The sequence below is a fragment of the Mercurialis annua genome, linkage group LG2 (genome assembly GCF_937616625.2).
Source record: "Mercurialis annua linkage group LG2, ddMerAnnu1.2, whole genome shotgun sequence".
NCBI classification, from domain to species: domain Eukaryota; kingdom Viridiplantae; phylum Streptophyta; class Magnoliopsida; order Malpighiales; family Euphorbiaceae; genus Mercurialis; species Mercurialis annua.
The window spans coordinates 46,747,439-46,771,239 of NC_065571.1; the positions used below are offsets into that span (position 1 = coordinate 46,747,439).

At 34.8% G+C, this 23,801-nt stretch overlaps 2 protein-coding genes across 2 annotated transcripts; both read left to right on the top strand.

The window, feature by feature from the left end:
- The first annotated feature begins 101 nt into the window (after window positions 1–101).
- Window positions 102–4,684, top strand: LOC126666864 (protein trichome birefringence-like 41). Its single transcript, XM_050359746.2, has 5 exons — window positions 102–450; window positions 2,774–2,945; window positions 3,038–3,213; window positions 4,070–4,228; window positions 4,323–4,684. Exons 1-5 carry the CDS (start codon window positions 131–133, stop codon window positions 4,630–4,632), a joined length of 1,137 nt encoding a protein of 378 aa, XP_050215703.1. The 5' UTR covers window positions 102–130; the 3' UTR covers window positions 4,633–4,684.
- An 11,288-nt stretch (window positions 4,685–15,972) lies between these two features.
- Window positions 15,973–23,003, top strand: LOC126668626 (uncharacterized). Its single transcript, XM_050361814.1, has 3 exons — window positions 15,973–16,571; window positions 22,817–22,838; window positions 22,977–23,003. Exons 1-3 carry the CDS (start codon window positions 15,973–15,975, stop codon window positions 23,001–23,003), a joined length of 648 nt encoding a protein of 215 aa, XP_050217771.1.
- The last annotated feature ends 798 nt before the right edge of the window (window positions 23,004–23,801 follow it).

Genomic DNA, 23,801 nt, shown 5'->3' on the forward strand with positions numbered 1-23,801 from the left:
AATCATGACAATTAAACTTTACGTCAATAAACACAACTTTTGCTTGACATGCAAGCAATCTCTATATATCTAACAATCTTGTTCATTTTTCTTATATAAATATATCTAACCCTAACTTGTCCAACTCCTTATGCTTTCTCTGTCTCTGAAAATGAAAATGAGAACCGAGTTTTATGATTTTTGCTTCTTATCATCATATTCTATTGTTATTTTCATTTCATTTCTTCAACAATCCAATGCTAAAATGAACTATGATAGTTACTTAAGTAATTCAAAGTTGGGTGGGTGTGATATATTCCAAGGAAGTTGGGTGTATGATGAGACATATCCTTTATACGACACAAGCAAGTGCCGTTTTATTGAGAGTGAATTCGATTGTCAAAAGAATGGCAGGTCGGACAAGATGTATCTGAAGTATAGATGGGTGCCTAGTGGTTGTGCATTACCAAGGTGTGGATTCATCTCCTTGTGCCTTCTTTTATTGCCTTTCAACTACTTGATCAACTTTTCATGCATGATGAAGTAAAAATAACAAAATATTAACCACTAATCACTAAAATTATATTGCTAAATATTTATTTAAATAACTTAATCTTCAAGTTCTAAATTAAATTTTGGTAGAAAGAATTTTGGTCCGGTTCTAATATAATGATTGGATGTCGAGTGATTAAATAAAAATCAGGTATTATCTCAAAATGTACTTAACTTTTAATTTTGAAAAGGAAATGAAGTTTTGTTTGCACTAGAGTAAATTAACATTCTTTCATTTTTTTCAAGTATATATGTATTAGTAAAATGGGTTTCCAATCATTTGAGACAAGCTAGCTCAATTGTTCTTTTATTTTTTTGTGAAAAAAAGAACACTCTCTATAATCATATATAATAATACTTTTTTCTGCTTTGATATAATGCATATATTTAACATATAAAATTTTGAAAAAAAAAGACTAATGGTGTTAAAAAGTTAATTTTTTTTGAAGTTTTTATAAATTTATTCAAAGCTTTCAAAATTTACAAATATATCTCGATTTAATAATTTCAAAACAATTCTATTCAATTTTTTTCAATCAATTTCCTTGTGTCAATCTTTCACTTTCGTACAATATCCATTTGTAATTTTTTTTATTTTGAGCTTATTCAAACACCGAAAGATAAAAAAAATAAAATTTAAAATTGAATTTTGATGTCAATTATGATTTTTATTATGAATTAAGATTTAAATTTTGTAATTCTGAAAATGAGCTTCTTAGTAATGAGTCAGTACATAAATTTAACTGAAAATTGAGATAATTAAATTGATTGGTTTGTTTTAGAATTACAACGTAATTATCAAATTGAGATAGATTATAAACTTTAATCCATAGATGCATAAATTTTTAAAAAAGTTTGACTTTTTGATATGTTTAATTTTTGTTTTTGTGATGAATACATGCTTAAATTTGAATCATTAGTTTATCGTACTTTTTGCATTGTAATATGTTTTTACATACATTCTTATCATCTAATAATATCTCACGTGACTAATTTGTAGTACTATTTTTTTTTTGTCAAATCACCAAAAGGGAGCAATTATTTAATAATTGGTGTATGAATTCCACAAAATTTATAAATTTCATTTAAAAATGAATACAGTTGTGCTTGGTTTATTTAATAATTCTATTTTTAAAATTTTGTTGAACTGATAAGATTTATATCAAACGGATTACAAAATAAATTCATTTGCAAATGAAATGAAATCTAGAATAGAAGTGAACCAAATGTAGGGTGAATGTCTACCTTATTTTACATTCAAAATATATATTACTCATTAGACATTAATCAAACCAAGAGAGCATTTCAGTACTAAATGCATATAGAGAGCCATTATTATTGTATGGGAAAAGGGTCATTTATGCCCCTATGGTTTATCTCCAAGATCAATTAAGCCCTCAACGTTCGGAAAGGTTCAAATATGCCCTTAATGTCTTAAAATATTGACAATCAGGCCCCTAATTTTGACGCATAAATGAAACGTTAGGGGCCTAGTTGTCCAAATCGGGGGCCTGATTGTTCATTTTCTAAGACGTTAGGGGCATATTTGAACCTTTTTGTACGTTGAGGGCTTATTTGATCCTAATGTCAAACTTTAAGGGCATAAATGACCCTTTTCCCGTATTGTATTGGAAGGCCAAATCGCAATATGCATTACATGTAGGGAGGCAATTTTTCAAAGTTAGATGAGCTAAATCGTAATATCGTAAAATTTTGTTACTAATAATGTTTAAAAGTTGGGGCCAAGGGTACTCCTAGCCTCCTAGCTCTGTCATTTTAGATATATGACATAACGCATATCCGAGTCCTCAACTATCAAATTTTTAATTGAGTCATGGATCCTACATTTGCAATGGTAAACACATTGAGTCCTTTCGTCTATTTCTGTCAATTTTTGGTAGAAATGAACTAAATGTGTTTGCATGAAAAAAAATGGACGAAAATATTAAATTTGGATGAAACTGACAGTATAAGAATTTAATGTGGACAATTTTAGTACACAACACCACATATTAGATATGATAATTAGATAATATTGTCCATCTAGAATAAAGACTTTAAGATCCAATTATATTTTTTAATAATATACTATTTTTAGAAGCTTAATTTAACTCAATTCACTAGATATTCAATTCAAAAATACTATATGTCATACATATATAGAAAATTTATAATCTTACTGAGTTTGCACAAGAATTTATGGAGAATAAGTAAGACTCACCAATATATATGTATGATGCAGATTTGACGGTCCAAAATTATTGGAGAAGATTAAAGGGAAGAAAATAATGTTCGTAGGGGACTCTCTCAGCTTAAATCAATGGCAATCACTTACATGCATGTTACATGCATCACTCCCTCAATCAAATTACACTATTGACAGAAAAGGAAGCCTCTCTACCTTTACTTTACATGTAATTAATTAATGCGTTATATAATTAATCTTTTTATTATTAGTATTAATTATTCACAACTATGTATGCTAATTAAATATGGGAATTTGCAGGAGTTTGATGTTTCTTTGATTCTGTCACGTAACGCTTTCTTAGTAGATTTAGTTGAAGAGAAAATAGGGACGGTTTTAAAGCTTGATTCCATTGAAAATGGGAAAGATTGGAAAGGATATGATATGCTCATCTTCAACACTTGGCATTGGTGGCTTCATAAAGGAACTAATCAACCGTAAGATATTCAATTTATATTATTTAATTTCAACAAAAATTTGATTTAATAATAGATGTATATATTTCAAAATTAATAACAAATAGTTATACATAAGCCCATATATTTTGAGAATTTTCTTTAAGACTTTGTAGTTGAGGATTAATTTATTAAAAGAATAAGTTAAGCGATTTGATCATATTATTTTTAGGCTTAATCACCAAAAAACCCCTCACCTTTTAGCCCCTTTTCAGTTGCTCCCTGACGTTGCAATTTTGTCACTTGCACCCTAATTCGCACCTTTGGGTTTCAATTCCACCCTCAAAATCAAATTGGACTTTTTTCACTCGGAAAAAATTCATAAAAACCCTTATAAATTACTCGTTTGAACTCTTTTCCACATAAAAAAGTTAAAAATGGATGACTTATTTTAATTTTTTTCAAATGAAAAAGAGATCAATTTAGTACTTGAGGTGGAATTGAAAACCAAAGGTGCGAATTAGGGTGCAACTGACAAAATTGCAACGTCAGGGTGTATTTGAAAAGGGGCTAAAAGGTGGGGTTTTTTTGGTGATTAAGTCTTCTTTTAGTTAATGGTGATATAACGATATTGCCATCAGTTTAATGAGGTGTTGCATTATGAGTGGGTTAGTCTACAGATGACGTGATAGACTCGATCTACCTAAGAATTTATCTACTAAAAGTTTAACTCAACAAGTAATGTTACTCAACCTAGACAATTAAAGATTGAAGACTAGCCAAAAGTTATGAGCAAATTGAAGCATTTTTTTTATAGAAAATTGACCAGTTTAATTTACAATTAGGCATTAGCATATTTTGATGAAACTAACGGAAAAAACTTTTGTATTTTTTGTAGGTGGAAATTTATTGAAGATGGTAAAACAATAAGAAAAGACATGGACCGTTTGATTGCTTTCAAGAAAGGATTAAGTACATGGTCCAAGTGGGTAGACACCAACATTAATCCTAACAACACCACAGTTTTCTTTCAAGGCATTTCTCCAACCCATTATCGGTAACTACTAGCATTTATAAACTTTAGTATGCTTTGAGTACGTTCAGGGTTTAATTATTGATTATGGGACTTTATTAATTTTGTTGCCGATCAGTGGCGACGAATGGAACGAAACCAAGTCGACGTGCATGGGGCAAACGCGACCGATAAGTGGTAAAACGTACCCCGGAGGTTCACTAGAAGAAGCAATGGCCGTAAAACAAATATTAGCGAAGATGAAAGTGGCCGTTACGTTACTTGATATCACTACTTTATCACAGCTTCGAAAAGATGGGCATCCGTCTTCCTTTGGAAATTATGGGACAGTTAAGGGAAATGATTGTAGCCATTGGTGTCTTGCTGGTGTTCCTGATACTTGGAATCAACTCCTCTATGCCATTCTTCTCCAAAATCACCATCATTAATTTCAATTTGTATTATACTAAATGATAACGGCAGTATTTTATTATTTCCAAATTCTAAGTCTTACGAAAACCGAAATACAACACTACAAGTACTAGTAATATTGACGGACTAAACTGACAAATTTTTTTTTTAAATTTTTCTATATGCTTTTAGAGAATAAACACAAGAATTAATGATCGTTTAAAAGCCAAAACGCTATTGTAAGCAATCAATTAAGTCTATAGTTCGATAACCGCAATATAATTTAACCCGTCTTACCTACATTTTATGTGAAATGATCATCAAATACATTAAAACTCCCTCTATTAAAATTGATCATTCAGCTTTATCAATTTTCAGTGGTAATTTGAATGGAACGAAACGAAGTCGATAGTTCGTTTTGGTAACCAACGTTTCAGTGGTATAAATATATTTTGGTAACCAAAGTTTCAGTGGTAAAAAAAAATACTCCCTCCATTCACAATTACATGACGTTTTAGGTAAATACACACAAATTAAGAAAACCACTTATTTGCCTTTATTATATCTGTTAATGACTTATTTAGCCCCATTAAATAGACTTTTATCTTTTCAATAAGAAACTCACGTTACGATTACTGCATATATACTTAGTGAAGTATTTGCTTTTCTTATTATGAGTACAATTTCAATTGTAAAGTGACCTTTCACATTCCACATATTGGCGGGGTATTGAACAAAAATAAGGAAATTTTTAAACTGAACAAGAAAAGAAAATTTTTGAATTTCCCTCTAAGAAACAGGTTATAAAAATAGCAAATTAACGTACTGTGTGTTGCATAACCAAATAAACATGGCATCAGATGAAGAAGATGACCATTGTGTTAAAAATTTGGAGGACCAAATTACACAAACTTCTTCTATTTATATTAAAGTGTAATTTGTACAAGACTCTTGCACTTCCTTCACAATTACACACTCACTCACGTCACTCACTTAATGCACCCACTCACTTTAATTTTCTCACTTTCACTCATGTGTGTACAAAGTTTGGCAAGGGTCCTTATATTTATAGGCTTGTTAGGTCGGTTAGTTGATTCCCTAGGTGTTTCTTAGTTTACTTATTCTAGTAGGTTCTTGTATTTTCTTTCATTTACAATATTAAGAAGATTCTAGAAAATGGTAGAGAGTAAGTCGGTGCTCTTTTAACACTCCCCCTCAACGACTACTCTCTCAAAGTGTTTCTCCACTTGCTACACCAAGCCGTCTTTTGAATTCCGGTCTTCACGTACTCCATCTTTTGTTCTTTGTGCGAGGCTTTCCGAAATATTACCGGCTCTTTCGTATTGTTATATTTGATAAGGGCCAAATTTGCATATTTAGGATTCGGCTTCCTTTGTCGCTCGCTTCGTCTAAGTTGTTGCTCACGCTCCATTGGAATCTCTTCTTGAATGTCGTCTTCAAGTTGACTTGGTCGTTCTTCTTCCGGTGTCCGCCTATATACTCCTGTGCGCCACGGAGACTTAGCCCGTTTAGGGAATTGACTTCTCGCATTTTCTTCACTTGACTCTACCTCTCGAGTACTCTGCTCGATCACTATATCTTCTTGAGGCTTTTCTTGTAACCTCTCTTCTATCTCTTTTGAGTCTGGAAGAACTACTCCTTGAGAAGACCACCACGAGGAAGTTTCATCAAATATCACATTCCTCGAAGTATAATATTTTCCTGTATTTGGATCACAACACCTCCACCCTTTTCTTTCGTTGTCGTAACCCACAAATATGCACTTCAACGCCTTCTTATCAAATTTGCTCCGCAAATGATCAGGCACGAAAACATAACACACGCATCCGAAAACTCGAAAGTGACTTACAGTGGGTTTTATATTCTTTAACTTCTCATAGGGTGAAACGGATCCAATTGGTACTTGTGGTAGTCTGTTGATCACGTGAGCAGCTGTCTTCATACACTCTGCCCAAAACCGGGGTGGAACATTTTTCGCATGTAACATGCTTCTACATGTTTCCGCTAGATGTCTATTTTTTCTTTCCGCCACTCCATTTTGTTGTGGAGTATTTGGACAGGTCAGCTGACGTCTTATCTTGCAATCTTGCAAATACTTTGAAAATTCACGTGAAGTATATTCTCCCCCATTATCGGTACGTAGACACCGAATTCTTCGACCGAGTTCTTTTTCTACTTTCTCCTTGAACTCAATAAATTTTCGTAATGCCTCCGATTTTTCTTTCATAAAATAAACCCAAACGTACCTTGAACAATCATCAATGAAAGTAATCATGTACCGAAAGCCACTAATTGATGGATGCTTCACCGGTCCAAATACATCTGAATGGACTAGCTCGAGCGGCTCCTTCGCTCTATACTCGGAATCCTCATATGGTAGCTGATGCGCTTTCCCGAACTGGCAGCCAGCACATACAGTGTCTTCTCGAACATTTAGTTGAGGAAGTCCCCTGAGTATAGACTTTTGCATCATCACCTTTAACTTGTGATAATTCACGTGTCCTAGGCGTGCATGCCACAAGTCAGCCGTCTCATTTTTCCTCATCTTGTCTGCGTATGCCGTTTGAGCAGACATCACGTAGACAGAATTTAGCCTTCGTCCCTCCATCAATGGCTTATTTGGTAATCTCAAATTTTGATAAACCTTCACATCTTTGGGTCCGAACACCACGTAGTTTCCCGAAGATGTGAGTTGCGACACCGATATTAAATTCTTCTTCATCCCTGGTACATGAAGCACATTTTCCAATGGTACTTCTTTGGAGTTGTATCGAGGCACTACCATTGTCTTACCGACGTGAGTGATAGGTAGCTTCGAGTCATTTGCAGTAACTACGACTCGTTCTCCTTTATACTCCGACTTGCTTAGAAATTTCTTTTTATCTCCACTCATATGATTTGAGCATCCGGAGTCTAAAATCCAATCATTATCATAATTAATAATATTATCACTCACCGCAGCAGATGCTTGAAAATCTAACTCCTCCTCGGTCTCCACTTGCGGGTGTGTGGATGCCACATTTCCTTCAACTTTTCTATACCAACAGTCGCGAGCATAGTGACCTCGTTTGCCACAAACGAAACATTGATTATTTGTACGTCGTCTCGTCTCCTCTCGTCGATCATTGTTGGTTTCTCGTTGAGCTCCCCCTTGTTGCCAGCTCCTTCTTTCTTGTTGTCTACGCCAATTTTCTTGCATTGGCCTCCCTCCGTTGTTGGATCTCACCCTTTGTGGATCCTTACTATTTTTACTACTGAAGAGGGCTCTCTCCTCTTCTTTAATTGAGGTTTTAGACATTTGCTTGTCTAATTCCTCTTGATTTGCCAAGACATTTTCTAACTCATTCAAAGTTGGTTCCTTTGACCATCCACGGGTTGCGGTCACAAGAGCATTGAACTCTGGACGTAGCCCGTGAGTAATTATTCTTCTCATTCGTGTCTCCGTGATTTTATTTTCAGGATCCAACTTTGAAATTTCTTGGCATAAAGATTTAACTTTGGTAAAGTATTGACTTACCGTTAAATCTTTTTGTGACATCGATAATAACTCATTCTCGAGTTGTTGGAGCTTGGCATCATTCTTCCGAGTGTATACTTGATAGGAGTATTTTACTCCTATATTTAGGGTCGATTTTACTCTGTTTTCATCATGTGTAGTATTGTTTTTATACATTATTTGGCGTTTTTACGTTTAATAGTGTTTGTTAGTGTTTCAGTGGAAATTAGGTGAAAAACGACTATTTGGGGCAAATTTATGGTGGATTGCGTGTACGAGTAAAAAGCGTAGCTTGCGGACGAAGGAATTGAACTTCACGAACGAGATTAAGGAAAAAAGGGGATGTTCCCGTTCGAAACAAAGGTTTCACGAACGGGAACCATGCAGAATGAGCATGAGTCCCGAACGAGAAGGCCTTGTTCCGTTCGGGACTCAAGAAGAAATCAAATCTCAAAGCTTTCGGTCTGCAGTTTTTTCGAACGGAACTATGGTTTCCCGTTCGGGAAAGAAGAAAATTGGGCATGTCACGAACGGAACTATGGCTTCCCGAACGGGAAAGAAGAGAATTTGGCGTGCAGCAGACTTTGAATTGGACTGAAATTCCTCCTCAAATTACAATTACAATTCCTATTACAAATTGATTTGTAATACGAATTAGAAGACTCCGGAACTTCTCCTACTATATAAAGACCTTGTACTAGACTCAATTTAAGATGTAGAATAATTTAGATTACATTAGTTATAATTTAGTTTTTATCAAATAGCTTTTAGTTTAGTTTTTTCCAGCAGTTTATAAGTAGTTTATAATTAGTTTCTGCAAGACGATTGTTGAAGATTTCAAGCTTAATCAAGACGATTCTTTCCGAAATTGACAACTCCGGTATTTATTGTTTAATTATGCTTTCTTCTTCATCATCCTTCTTGTTTTGTTTCAGTTTTAATATGAGTAACTAAAACCCTTGTTCAAGGGTTGACATGAACTTATAAATTGGTAATTATTTGGATTGGATGGATTAGTATTAATTCGTGTCTTAATTATTAATCTTATTGCTTGGATTAAATTAGCTACTTAGTTCATGAGTTTGTGTTTAGTTAACTAATTGAGAGATTGTTAATTAAATAGACATAGATAATTAAGAACTTAGAGAAAAACGCCGTGAGAGCGGGTTGGAATTTAGGTAGTCGTTGAGTTTGCTTCATAATTATAATTTGATTATTTAATTCAGTTTTAATATCGTGAGAGCGAGTTAATAATTGGTTAGTTAATTAGGTTGTGATTTTATTCGGATCTTTGAGGCTTGAGAGGGCGGGATTCGGTGCTTTAGAATAGCTCGATTCGCGATAAAATCACTAAGAAATCCTATTCCATAATTTTACTTATTTATTTGGGATTATCAATCCTTGAGCTTTTTAATCTTATTGTTTTAAACCCTATTTTATTATTTGTTTTCAGTTTATATTAGTTTAATTAAATTACAAAACCCTATTGATTTTTCTAGCTAGCCGATTAAAGAATATTTGAAATTAGTGATTAAGTCCATTGTCTCTGTGGGATCGATACTTGGTCTTCCAAGTTATATTACTTGAGCGATATCGTACACTTGCGATTATTTGCCAACAAGTTTTTGGCGCCGTTGCCGGGGACCAATTGCGTATTTAATAAATTAAGAGTATTATATTCTTGATTGTGTTAGCCTTTATTTTCTGTTTTTTATTTTGTGTTTATTGGATTTTACGTGGGGTGTTCTTGTTTTTGGGTGTGCAGGAAGTTTGATATTTGTTGGTTTATCCTCAATTTGTTTTTGTGTACCTATTCTGGAAGGAGTAATGTCATGGAATCAAAATTATATGCAGTACCAAAATTTTCAGAATAACTGTGAAATTTGTGGGGATTTTGGTCATACTCGAGCTGACTGTCATGTACTCTATCCAGATTGGAATGGACATGCCAACTATATGGGTGATCAATGGCAAGCTAGTGAAACTTATGGTTGGAACGATACTTGGGAGAACTTCAATGAAAATTTGAACTTTAATTCAAGTTATCACCCACATCAAAACGAATGGGATTTCAATTCCAACTTTGATAATGAACCACAACAATCACCGGATTTTCAGCAAAATTGGAATGTGGATGAAGGAAGCAAGATTGACGAATTCATTGAGGAGATGAGAACCGGTTTCCAAAATCAAGCCGTGGTCAACCACCGTCTTGAGACGCAAATTTCTCAATTGGCTATTTTGATTCAAAATATAGCTCAAGATGGTCTACCATCTACAACAGAATCAAATCTAAAAGAGCAAGTAAAAGTAATTGAGCTTCGAAGCGGTAAATCACTTGACAGTTCATATGTTACGAAGGTGGTTCAAATTGACGATGTGCCGATCAATAGTGAGGATGAGATAGCTGAAATTCCATATGTCAATGCTTTAGTTGGACATCATCCAACAAAGGTACATGTAGATGTTGAAAAAGAACAGTGTGAGGATGGTGAACTTGAAACTCCGATTTTCCACCCAATTACAACATCCATGAGCTTAAATAATGAAAGTGGAGAGCAATTTGGTATTACGGTACTCTACGAGGAATTTAACAAAGCCTTTGATTTCAAAGATCCATTCTTAGAAGGGTTTGATTCCGAGTATGATGGAAATAATACTAAATATATGAATATGCTTCATACTCCTCATGTTCCCTACTATAGAGTACAAGCATACTCTATATCATCCGAGTTTTATTTGAAGGAGCCAACAAGAAAAAAAAGGGAGAAGATGCTACCAAGACGGCTTCCTCATGTTAGGTTTTATTTTTAGCAACCTTACGCGAAGAGTCTAGCTTTAGACTCTAACTATAGCGCACTTGGGAGGCAATCCCAAGAGGTATTATTTTCCTTTCATCTTACGCTCATGTTTTTCAATTTTTTTTTATTATTTCATTACACTGAGGACATTGCATGAAATAGTGTGAGGATGGGGGAAAAACATATCGTTTAGTTAGGATTTTTATTTCTTTATTATTGTTTCTTTATTTATGTTTTCTTAGGTTTAGTTTGTGTTTTTTTTTTATTGTTGTTTTTCTTGTGTTTTTGTGTTTTAGTAGATTGTATTAGGGTGTTTTAGGGTGTTAGTAGTTTAATCTTTGTCTTTTAAATATGAAAGTGTTAGTTGATTTGGTGTGTATCTTAATTAATTTGTCAATTTTAGATTTTCCCAAATCAATGAATGTATAAACGCGACTTCTTAATTCGACAATTGATAAGCGATGCTTGCTTAATGACTTAATAATTCGTTGACATAATCCGATGAAATAAGGGTGAATTCAAAATTTCGACTTGTTCAAATCGTTGAAACATAATTGAATAACTTGATGGGGATTCATGACATGTTGATTGTTTATTTTTATAGTCGTTTTTAACTTTTGGCATAAGTAGCATAATTTTTGTAGGAATTGAGTTTATGGCATAACACTACACACTTTTGAGAGTTTTGAGCTTAATTTTCTTGTTGTGAGTGTTGATTTCATGTTTTATTCCTAGAACTTGCTCGGTGTCCGTTTAAAGTTACACGATTGAGTTTTCAACAATTAGATGATTATGGCAATTAGGTATACCCTTTCTTTTAGACCACTTAAATAGACTACCCTTTATCCCCTAGATTACACCAATTTGAGCCTTAAGCCTTTTTATTGTTTTTACCGTATTTTACCCTTTACCGTTCTATGCTTTACCTCTTTTGTTTACCTTATCGACTTGATATATTATTTGTTATGACTATGATGAATATAGGTGATTAATAACTCGAGATTAGTGAAAAGAGAAAGTGAACTACATTGTGCTTAAAAGATAAAGTTACGCCTTGAAAAAGATTGAAAGAAAAAAAAAAGAGATAGAAATTTGCAAAGCAAAAAGCTTCAAAAAGAAGAAAAATTCTGAGATTGCAAAAAGCAATGAGTAGAGCGTAAATTCAAAAATAAAAGAAAGTTAAGAGTTCACATAAACGCAAAACCGGAGTTAGATCAACCTAGAAGTTAATAGTAGTAATAAATAGTGTATTAAGTTGATAATTAGCCTTTGTTTAACCTTTTTACCTACCCTTTACCTTAGCCACGTTACAACCCCAATAAAAGACCATATGATTTTTGTTGATTACCGAATCAAGTAGCGGAGTCCGGGACTATGAGCAAGCTTATGGTGAGTATTCATGTTTTCAATTGTGAGCTTTCTTTGTTATATACCCTACTTGTTGAAATATTGATGCCATTAGCTTAGTTTTTACTAAATTGTGCTATGATTTGCCTAAGTGAAAAATTGATTATTTTCCATGTCCCGCAAGTGATAGTGAAGCTTGAAGTGTGATTCAATTTGACCTTGTACTAATGAGTTAGTAACCGTTGTTATATTGAATTATGTCATAAAATTATTATTGTTATTTGATTGCATCATTATTTAGTTGTCGGTTTTAGAAGGTTGTTTTTCATATTATTCATAGGGTCGGGGATTTCTTTGATTGATTTATTGTTAAGTTATATGCTAAGGATTTCTAACATATTTTGTAGAGTAAGATTTATTTCTTGCTTGAGGACAAGCAAAGGTTAAGTGTGAGGAGGTTTGATAGGAGTATTTTACTCCTATATTTAGGGTCGATTTTACTCTGTTTTCATCATGTGTAGTATTGTTTTTATACATTATTTGGCGTTTTTACGTTTAATAGTGTTTGTTAGTGTTTCAGTGGAAATTAGGTGAAAAACGACTATTTGGGGCAAATTTATGGTGGATTGCGTGTACGAGTAAAAAGCGTAGCTTGCGGACGAAGGAATTGAACTTCACGAACGAGATTAAGGAAAAAAGGGGATGTTCCCGTTCGAAACAAAGGTTTCACGAACGGGAACCATGCAGAATGAGCATGAGTCCCGAACGAGAAGGCCTTGTTCCGTTCGGGACTCAAGAAGAAATCAAATCTCAAAGCTTTCGGTCTGCAGTTTTTTCGAACGGAACTATGGTTTCCCGTTCGGGAAAGAAGAAAATTGGGCATGTCACGAACGGAACTATGGCTTCCCGAACGGGAAAGAAGAGAATTTGGCGTGCAGCAGACTTTGAATTGGACTGAAATTCCTCCTCAAATTACAATTACAATTCCTATTACAAATTGATTTGTAATACGAATTAGAAGACTCCGGAACTTCTCCTACTATATAAAGACCTTGTACTAGACTCAATTTAAGATGTAGAATAATTTAGATTACATTAGTTATAATTTAGTTTTTATCAAATAGCTTTTAGTTTAGTTTTTTCCAGCAGTTTATAAGTAGTTTATAATTAGTTTCTGCAAGACGATTGTTGAAGATTTCAAGCTTAATCAAGACGATTCTTTCCGAAATTGACAACTCCGGTATTTATTGTTTAATTATGCTTTCTTCTTCATCATCCTTCTTGTTTTGTTTCAGTTTTAATATGAGTAACTAAAACCCTTGTTCAAGGGTTGACATGAACTTATAAATTGGTAATTATTTGGATTGGATGGATTAGTATTAATTCGTGTCTTAATTATTAATCTTATTGCTTGGATTAAATTAGCTACTTAGTTCATGAGTTTGTGTTTAGTTAACTAATTGAGAGATTGTTAATTAAATAGACATAGATAATTAAGAACTTAGAGAAAAACGCCGTGAGAGCGGGTTGGAATTTAGGTAGTCGTTGAGTTTGCTTCATAATTATAATTTGATTATTTAATTCAGTTTTAATATCGTGAGAGCGAGTTAATAATTGGTTAGTTAATTAGGTTGTGATTTTATTCGGATCTTTGAGGCTTGAGAGGGCGGGATTCGGTGCTTTAGAATAGCTCGATTCGCGATAAAATCACTAAGAAATCCTATTCCATAATTTTACTTATTTATTTGGGATTATCAATCCTTGAGCTTTTTAATCTTATTGTTTTAAACCCTATTTTATTATTTGTTTTCAGTTTATATTAGTTTAATTAAATTACAAAACCCTATTGATTTTTCTAGCTAGCCGATTAAAGAATATTTGAAATTAGTGATTAAGTCCATTGTCTCTGTGGGATCGATACTTGGTCTTCCAAGTTATATTACTTGAGCGATATCGTACACTTGCGATTATTTGCCAACAATACTCCAGCAAGAGTGTCCCACGCCTCTTTGGGCGTTTTCGCGTCCTTGACGTGTTGCAGCAGATCGTCCTCCACTGATATCGATAAAGCATACAGAGCTTTACCGGCCCTGACTTTCCACTTTTTAAGGTCATCTTGGATTGTCGGGGGTGTCGTTTCACTCCCTCCGACGATCTCCCAGAGATCTTGACCGAGCAAATAAAATTGCATACGAGTACTCCATGTGCTATAATTACTAGCATTAAGTTTTTCAAGGGTACTCACCGAAGTTGAAAAATCCGCCATTTCTTTGGTTATTTTCTCCACTTAACCAAATTGCTTGATCCCTGATCAATACTCTGCACGGTCCCTGACTGCGTGCTAGCGGCGATTCAACGTACCACGATCCCGGATCGTTTGCTCGACCTTTTCTCGAACCGGTCCCTGACCGTCCTGCTCTGATACCACTTGTTAAAAATTTGGAGGACCAAATTACACAAACTTCTTCTATTTATATTAAAGTGTAATTTGTACAAGACTCTTGCACTTCCTTCACAATTACACACTCACTCACGTCACTCACTTAATGCACCCAGTCACTTTAATTTTCTCACTTTCACTCATGTGTGTACAAAGTTTGGCAAGGGTCCTTATATTTATAGGCTTGTTAGGTCGGTTAGTTGATTCCCTAGGTGTTTCTTAGTTTACTTATTCTAGTAGGTTCTTGTATTTTCTTTCATTTACAATATTAAGAAGATTCTAGAAAATGGTAGAGAGTAAGTCGGTGCTCTTTTAACACATTGGCCTTTCAATCTTGATTTAAATTTAGATTTTTCAGATGATTTTGATTTTCATTACCAGAATATGGAATTGCAGCATCAAAATTTACAAGAACAGCCGAATAATTGCATCTCAAACCTCAACTACGATATTAACGATTTTACTTTTGATCTCAACGTTCTTCCGAAATCTTCAACAAGTGTCGGTATGTTTGTATTTTTATTATGATAGCATATGTTCTTTACTGTATCTCCTATTCCATATAAATGTCTGCCATTACACATAAGTATCTATGAAGGATTTTTTTCTTCTTAATTTACAGTTTCATTGTTATCTTTTTTTTTATCTCAGATGATACACCAGAACCTATACAAAATTTAAGAACAAGGAAAGAGTTGAGCAACGATGAACGAAGATCTATATATGAAATGCTTCTAGAGAAAAGTATTGATGGGAAACTAAAACGAGGAACTACAAACACCGTGGCTTCAAAATTTTCAGTTTCAATTCGTTCAATTAAGCGTATATGGAGACAAGTTAAACTGAGTGAAAATGTTGTAATGTTTCATAAAAAGACGAGAAATTGTGGGCGTAAAAGAATTGAAATTAATTTGGAGCAGATTCGGAGCATTCCATTACACAAGCGGACAAGTTTGGAATCTTTAGCATGTTCTATGAATATGGGCAAAACGAGAGTGTTTAATCTTCTCAAGTCCGGTGTCATTCGGCGACATTCGAATGCCATAAAGCCTTTTTAAAGGAGGAAAACATGAGAGCTCGGTTACAATTTTGCATTTCAATGCTCAATGATAGTAGCATTCCTCATAATCCAATTTTTAAAGGAATGTACAACATCATTCATATCGACGAGAAGTGGTTTTATATAACAAGAAAATAGAAAAAATATTCCTTGTTGGAAGATGAAGAAGATCTAATACGTACTTGTAAAAGTAAAAATTTTATTAGCAAAGTAATGTTTTTATGTGCTATAGCTCGTCCAAGATTCGATTCAGAAGGGAATGAAACATTTAACGGAAAAATTGGAATTTTTCCTTTTGTTACACAAGAACCTACTATAAGAGACAATATTAACAGATCATTAACAAGCACATTAGAGACAAAGCATTTAACTTCGGTTAATAGAGAAATCATGAGATCTTATTTGATTGAAAAAATCTTGCCGAGAATAAAAGAAAAATGGCTGAGAGATGATATGATGAATCCGATTTTTATTCAGCAGGACAATGCTAGAACTCATGTGGATATAAATGATGAAGTTTTTTGTACGGCAGCTAGACAAGGAGGTTTAGATATTCGTTTGATGTGCCAACCACCGAATTCTCCTGATTTGAATATTTTGAATTTAGGATTTTTTAGTGCTATTCAATCTCAACAGCATAGAGAAGCACCAAAAACCGTCGATGAACTTATATCAGCTGTTGAACAATCATATGAATCATTTGACGTGAAAAAATCTAATCGGATATTTGTATCTTTACAATTATGCATGATAGAAATAATGCGAGCAAAAGGGTCAAATAAATACAAGATTTCGCACATAAACAAGGCAAGGTTAGTGTCACGACCCAAATTATTGAGCCGAGACCGGCGCTAGGGAATGGGAGTGGTAGCTCCGAAACCCGTAGCAAGCCTAAAACCACTCTAACTTTTTCGCGGAAACGCAAACACAACTATCCTATAAACATGTAATAAGAAGACACGTATACAATCATAACATAACGTCATATATAAACACATCATCGATACAATCATAGTGGGCATTTCACTTCCGTAACTGGTACGTACTAGCCCATCTATCGATCAATACAAAAACTGACAACCAAAAGATGTCACATCAAACAAACATTAAATATGTACACAACCTATAAGACCTGACTATTCTATGTTAAGACTCGTCATACGTATACTACTGCAGCACCAAGGGGACTCGTACCCAGCACACCAAAGACGGTCTGTCTGATCCGACTCTAAACACCTGAAAAACATCAATGTGAGGGGTCAGTATTTGGGGAAATACTGAGTGAGATAACACATTACTAAGGTATTATAGAAAATAACATCGCATTTAAAACAAAACACATATATACAAACATATTATACTTCAAGCATTTGATCCGATCGAAACCCTAATATCTTAGTATGCATAATGAACATTATCACAACATCTAACGATCGATCGATATGAGTCCGGGATAGTTCAACCAGCCGACTCGCAGATACAGGCCCCGGGATAGTTCAACCAGATAGGCTCTGTATCGCATGCACGAACAAGTATGATAGACGACCCATGAAATCTCTATCTATGACTTACCCGGACGCTGGTGATCACACAGCCTATTGACACCCAATAGGTAGCTTGTTTCCCACGGATCATATACTAATTTTAAAAACTATAGTAATTCGATAAACTATTTAACGATCGATAAAAACAATGCGATAAGCGATATTTCAAACTATATATTAAACGATGCGTTTTAAGTAATAATACACAAAAGTAAAGTGCCACTCACTACGATCGCTATTCCTTATATCCAAACGTAAGCTCCACACGTCATTCACTCTTTTAACTATTCCAGCTCGTCGATCTCGTACCTCGTCGATGTATCCACTTCCTATTCAAATCATACGTACGTTTAATTCATAAACGTAGGCTTAATATCAAAACTCTAAGTTATAAACTTAGGTTAATATGATCGTATTCCCAATACGTCTCTTAATATTTACTTTTAATGTCCGACGTACTTAAAGTCGGAAATATTAACATCCGATCCGATTAAGGCTAAAAGTCCATTTCGGTCCCTCGGGTAAAAAGTCCATTTTGGTCCCTGTGTGCCTTCACAGGGTGGTGTGCGTTCGCACACCTAGTGTGCGTTCGCACACTTCGGTGTGCGTTCGCACACCTAGTGTGCGTTCGCACACTTCGGTGTGCGATCGCACACCGTGCGCGATCCACACACAGTGCCCGGAAACTTCGTTTCCGGGCTTCCCGTCATGCTTAAACTCGATTCCGACATGCCCCTATCTCGTTTTCACCTAAACTCAACTCCAAATTCATCAAAACGCCAATAGAAACGCGATTATAATCCGTTTAATTCGTTAAAACGATATAACCCTAATTTCCAATTCTCACAATAAAAACGTCAACCTTACCTCGGTTTGAAGCTTAACGATGATAGAGAATTGAATTCTGGACGAATCGATATAAAGAACTCGCGATTTGGACGAGAAACGGCGAAACCGCGGCGGAACGAATCGATCGCCTTAAACCTTCTGTACGCTTCTTCTTCTTCTTCCCTCTGATCTCTTTCCTTTTCTTTATATAGATTGGCTAATTAGCCACTTTAGTCCTTCATTTCTTTAACTCAAACCATTTCTCTTTTAAACTTTCTTATTTAACCAAACGGTTAAATTATCCTTTTAACTCGATTATCTACGTATTATTTATATCCCAATAAATAATACTACTCCAAAAATAGTTATTTCCATCGATAATCTTCCAATTTCTATTCTCGAGGCTAAATTGGCTAATTTGCACTTTGGTCCTTGAACTCTTCAAAATTGACAATTTAGCCCAAAATGAATCCGCGTCCAAATTTTAAAAGGTCTCCGATTGACCTGAAACTTTTACCACCAATACTATAAAATATTTCGCGGACCTTGGCGAAATAATTCCATTTTCGGGACTTAACTGGTTAAATTACCACTTTAGTCCCTGAACTATAATTGTGACTTTTCTTGATATTTTTCCTTATTTTCTTATTCTAATCCTCAAACATACACGTCTTACTCCATATTATCTTTTTCTTTAATATCCAATATCTTTATCTCTGCAACTCCGGTCCTTCTCTGCCGGACACGTTGCACTAAACGGTACCTGAACTTACGGGGTATTACATTCTTCCCCCCTTATAAAAATTCGTCCTCGAATTTTCTTACAACCTTTTTACTTATCTTAAACCCTTGACCTTTTCATTTGTTCCTTGTTTGACCTTCAATACTATATACTTTGTATTCCATCACACGCTTTCTTGACTCGTCGCTCCTATCCTTGTACGTCTATCATCGATATCCTTATTAAACCCGACGTCTTTCTAATATCACACAATATTCACCTCCTCTTATCATAAGGGCAATCTCCTATCTCCAAAGCATAACTATAAATCGATTCCTATACTCAACTATCCTCTTTTCATACTACTATCATACAGTATGAACGTCCTAGTTCACCGTCCAATCATTTTCATTCCGTTATTCACGCACATCTATTATTCACTTCTCGTATACAAACTTCATCCTTCATATCCACTTCTTCTCTTATATCGTCATTTAAAATCTTTGACATCCCGTCAAAGAGATATTTACTTTCGAGCACATCACTAATCGAATACATGTCACTGTCCAACGTTTTCACGATCTTAGCTATATTCTAGCTCGTTAACTCAAATCTATGTTCATATCCTAGAAGCATAACGTCTATGTTTTCGCAACGATACGTATTCATTCGCCTCGTGGCCTTGATCGCAGCTTGCTCGCGAGCACTTCACTTCCGTCACAGAGTTCTGGTCTAGGTATACTTACATGAAAACAAAACTCTTTCAAAATTCTTTCGATAAAACGATTCATCTTGAACTTTAAATCAAATTTCATTTTCATTTTAACAAAATTGTGCACTAGGGTGATGACGTCTCTCATCCCCAAAGAGTTGCCACATCTCACCTTTTCGTCCGAACATAATGCATATGATGCATGTCCTATTGATGTATGTACAGATATATGTAGTGATGCACTTCTATCAATGTCGTGGCACTTATCGATGACTATCGCGGGTCTAGGCACAACTATGTTTTCAAAATCGTTTACACAAACAACTTTCAAAAAGTTTTAAACTTCGAGTTTTGTAAGTTCTCTAGACCTTTAAACTCTGTACACGGTAGGTTCTTCCACTTCTGTAACTTCATACTTCTTCTTCATGCACATCTCGACATTTCAATAATTCGATTTCGATACCATCTATACGTCATATACGTATTTCGCAAAGAAACAAACAAAGGTTTCACAATCCATCGATCATACTTATCATAATGAAACCTACAAAAATTCTCAATCAATCAAAATATACGATCAATCAATTCGATCTTAAAACAAATAATACAAACGACTTGGATCAGACATGGCTCAATTCTATAGCTGCAGTAGTTCCTAGCTTAGTCTAATGACCTAATACCTAGGAACAAACAAACACCAATCACAGACTCGCAGTGGTATCATGGACTAACTGCACTCAAATCACATATTAGCAGAGGTAACTGGACCAACTGCTCTGATACCAACTTTGTCACGACCCAAATTATTGAGCCGAGACCGGCGCTAGGGAATGGGAGTGGTAGCTCCGAAACCCGTAGCAAGCCTAAAACCACTCTAACTTTTTCGCGGAAACGCAAACACAACTATCCTATAAACATGTAATAAGAAGACACGTATACAATCATAACATAACGTCATATATAAACACATCATCGATACAATCATAGTGGGCATTTCACTTCCGTAACTGGTACGTACTAGCCCATCTATCGATCAATACAAAAACTGACAACCAAAAGATGTCACATCAAACAAACATTAAATATGTACACAACCTATAAGACCTGACTATTCTATGTTAAGACTCGTCATACGTATACTACTGCAGCACCAAGGGGACTCGTACCCAGCACACCAAAGACGGTCTGTCTGATCCGACTCTAAACACCTGAAAAACATCAATGTGAGGGGTCAGTATTTGGGGAAATACTGAGTGAGATAACACATTACTAAGGTATTATAGAAAATAACATCGCATTTAAAACAAAACACATATATACAAACATATTATACTTCAAGCATTTGATCCGATCGAAACCCTAATATCTTAGTATGCATAATGAACATTATCACAACATCTAACGATCGATCGATATGAGTCCGGGATAGTTCAACCAGCCGACTCGCAGATACAGGCCCCGGGATAGTTCAACCAGATAGGCTCTGTATCGCATGCACGAACAAGTATGATAGACGACCCATGAAATCTCTATCTATGACTTACCCGGACGCTGGTGATCACACAGCCTATTGACACCCAATAGGTAGCTTGTTTCCCACGGATCATATACTAATTTTAAAAACTATAGTAATTCGATAAACTATTTAACGATCGATAAAAACAATGCGATAAGCGATATTTCAAACTATATATTAAACGATGCGTTTTAAGTAATAATACACAAAAGTAAAGTGCCACTCACTACGATCGCTATTCCTTATATCCAAACGTAAGCTCCACACGTCATTCACTCTTTTAACTATTCCAGCTCGTCGATCTCGTACCTCGTCGATGTATCCACTTCCTATTCAAATCATACGTACGTTTAATTCATAAACGTAGGCTTAATATCAAAACTCTAAGTTATAAACTTAGGTTAATATGATCGTATTCCCAATACGTCTCTTAATATTTACTTTTAATGTCCGACGTACTTAAAGTCGGAAATATTAACATCCGATCCGATTAAGGCTAAAAGTCCATTTCGGTCCCTCGGGTAAAAAGTCCATTTTGGTCCCTGTGTGCCTTCACAGGGTGGTGTGCGTTCGCACACCTAGTGTGCGTTCGCACACTTCGGTGTGCGTTCGCACACCTAGTGTGCGTTCGCACACTTCGGTGTGCGATCGCACACCGTGCGCGATCCACACACAGTGCCCGGAAACTTCGTTTCCGGGCTTCCCGTCATGCTTAAACTCGATTCCGACATGCCCCTATCTCGTTTTCACCTAAACTCAACTCCAAATTCATCAAAACGCCAATAGAAACGCGATTATAATCCGTTTAATTCGTTAAAACGATATAACCCTAATTTCCAATTCTCACAATAAAAACGTCAACCTTACCTCGGTTTGAAGCTTAACGATGATAGAGAATTGAATTCTGGACGAATCGATATAAAGAACTCGCGATTTGGACGAGAAACGGCGAAACCGCGGCGGAACGAATCGATCGCCTTAAACCTTCTGTACGCTTCTTCTTCTTCTTCCCTCTGATCTCTTTCCTTTTCTTTATATAGATTGGCTAATTAGCCACTTTAGTCCTTCATTTCTTTAACTCAAACCATTTCTCTTTTAAACTTTCTTATTTAACCAAACGGTTAAATTATCCTTTTAACTCGATTATCTACGTATTATTTATATCCCAATAAATAATACTACTCCAAAAATAGTTATTTCCATCGATAATCTTCCAATTTCTATTCTCGAGGCTAAATTGGCTAATTTGCACTTTGGTCCTTGAACTCTTCAAAATTGACAATTTAGCCCAAAATGAATCCGCGTCCAAATTTTAAAAGGTCTCCGATTGACCTGAAACTTTTACCACCAATACTATAAAACATTTCGCGGACCTTGGCGAAATAATTCCATTTTCGGGACTTAACTGGTTAAATTACCACTTTAGTCCCTGAACTATAATTGTGACTTTTCTTGATATTTTTCCTTATTTTCTTATTCTAATCCTCAAACATACACGTCTTACTCCATATTATCTTTTTCTTTAATATCCAATATCTTTATCTCTGCAACTCCGGTCCTTCTCTGCCGGACACGTTGCACTAAACGGTACCTGAACTTACGGGGTATTACAGTTAGAAAATCTCGAGGAGCTCCCTAGCCAACTTAATTGTGACGCTTTATTGGTACAAGCAGTTATGCATTATTTAACTTAATTAAAGTAGTTCTACAATTTGAAATTGTCATTGGCTATGTAGTTCTAATTTTTTTAAGTTAATGGTAATGTTACTGTAGTTCTATATTTTTTTTATAATTCCACAAATTTTAAAATCCTTCCATGTACTTTAGTAAGCTAGCTTACTTAAGATAATGTATATAGCTGCATAAGTTACTTAATTGTTTTTTTTTAATGAGAAGCTAACTGCTAAGAACAAAACAGCATGAGCAAAACAAAGCACCCAAAAAAAAACAAAAGCACCTAATCTGGTTTTTTTTACCAAACACTCTCATTCTGCAAATTTTGAGCAAGTTGTAGACTTCAAAAGGGTTGATGCTCATGTGCGCCAATTGAAGGGTAGCAGCTCAAGCATAGGTGCAGAACTGAATATTTTTCACTTAGTCCACATTTGATTATGTAGTTTAGCACCTCTGGATTTCTAATTCTTACATAAAGATCCTTTCTTTTACATGAGAATTCAATCATGCACATAAATGAACTATTTACAAAAACAACCCAGGATTTGCACATTAGTTAACTGCAGAATTTTCAGCCGGGAAGAACACAAGGTAAGAATGAACAAAATTCCACCATAAATGTATAAAAAGAAATTGATAAGAGCAACAATAATTACCAAACAGTACAAATGCAAATTAATTCAAAATAGTAAAATAATCCATAAAACAGAGACAATTAACATAATTTTCAAAAAAACTTTGGAAGATAAATTTGAAGCATCGTTAGAATTTTGTTTCGAATCTCTTCATTCTCACACTCAATAATTTCGATAGGAAACTTGTTTAAATCGAATTTCTGATTCGCTGATACATTAAGGTCGAAATCCAGCACAGTCTTCTTCTTTCCGTCATGTTGTTTTGTGATTTCTTCTTCATTCTTTATCTCCTCTTCTTTCATGATTTTTTCTTTGAGTTTTTAGAACTAAAAATAAATTGCTGATATAAATCATTTTCACCCATATGATAAATACTGAAAAATATTCTATGTGTCATTTAATGGGTTTGAGA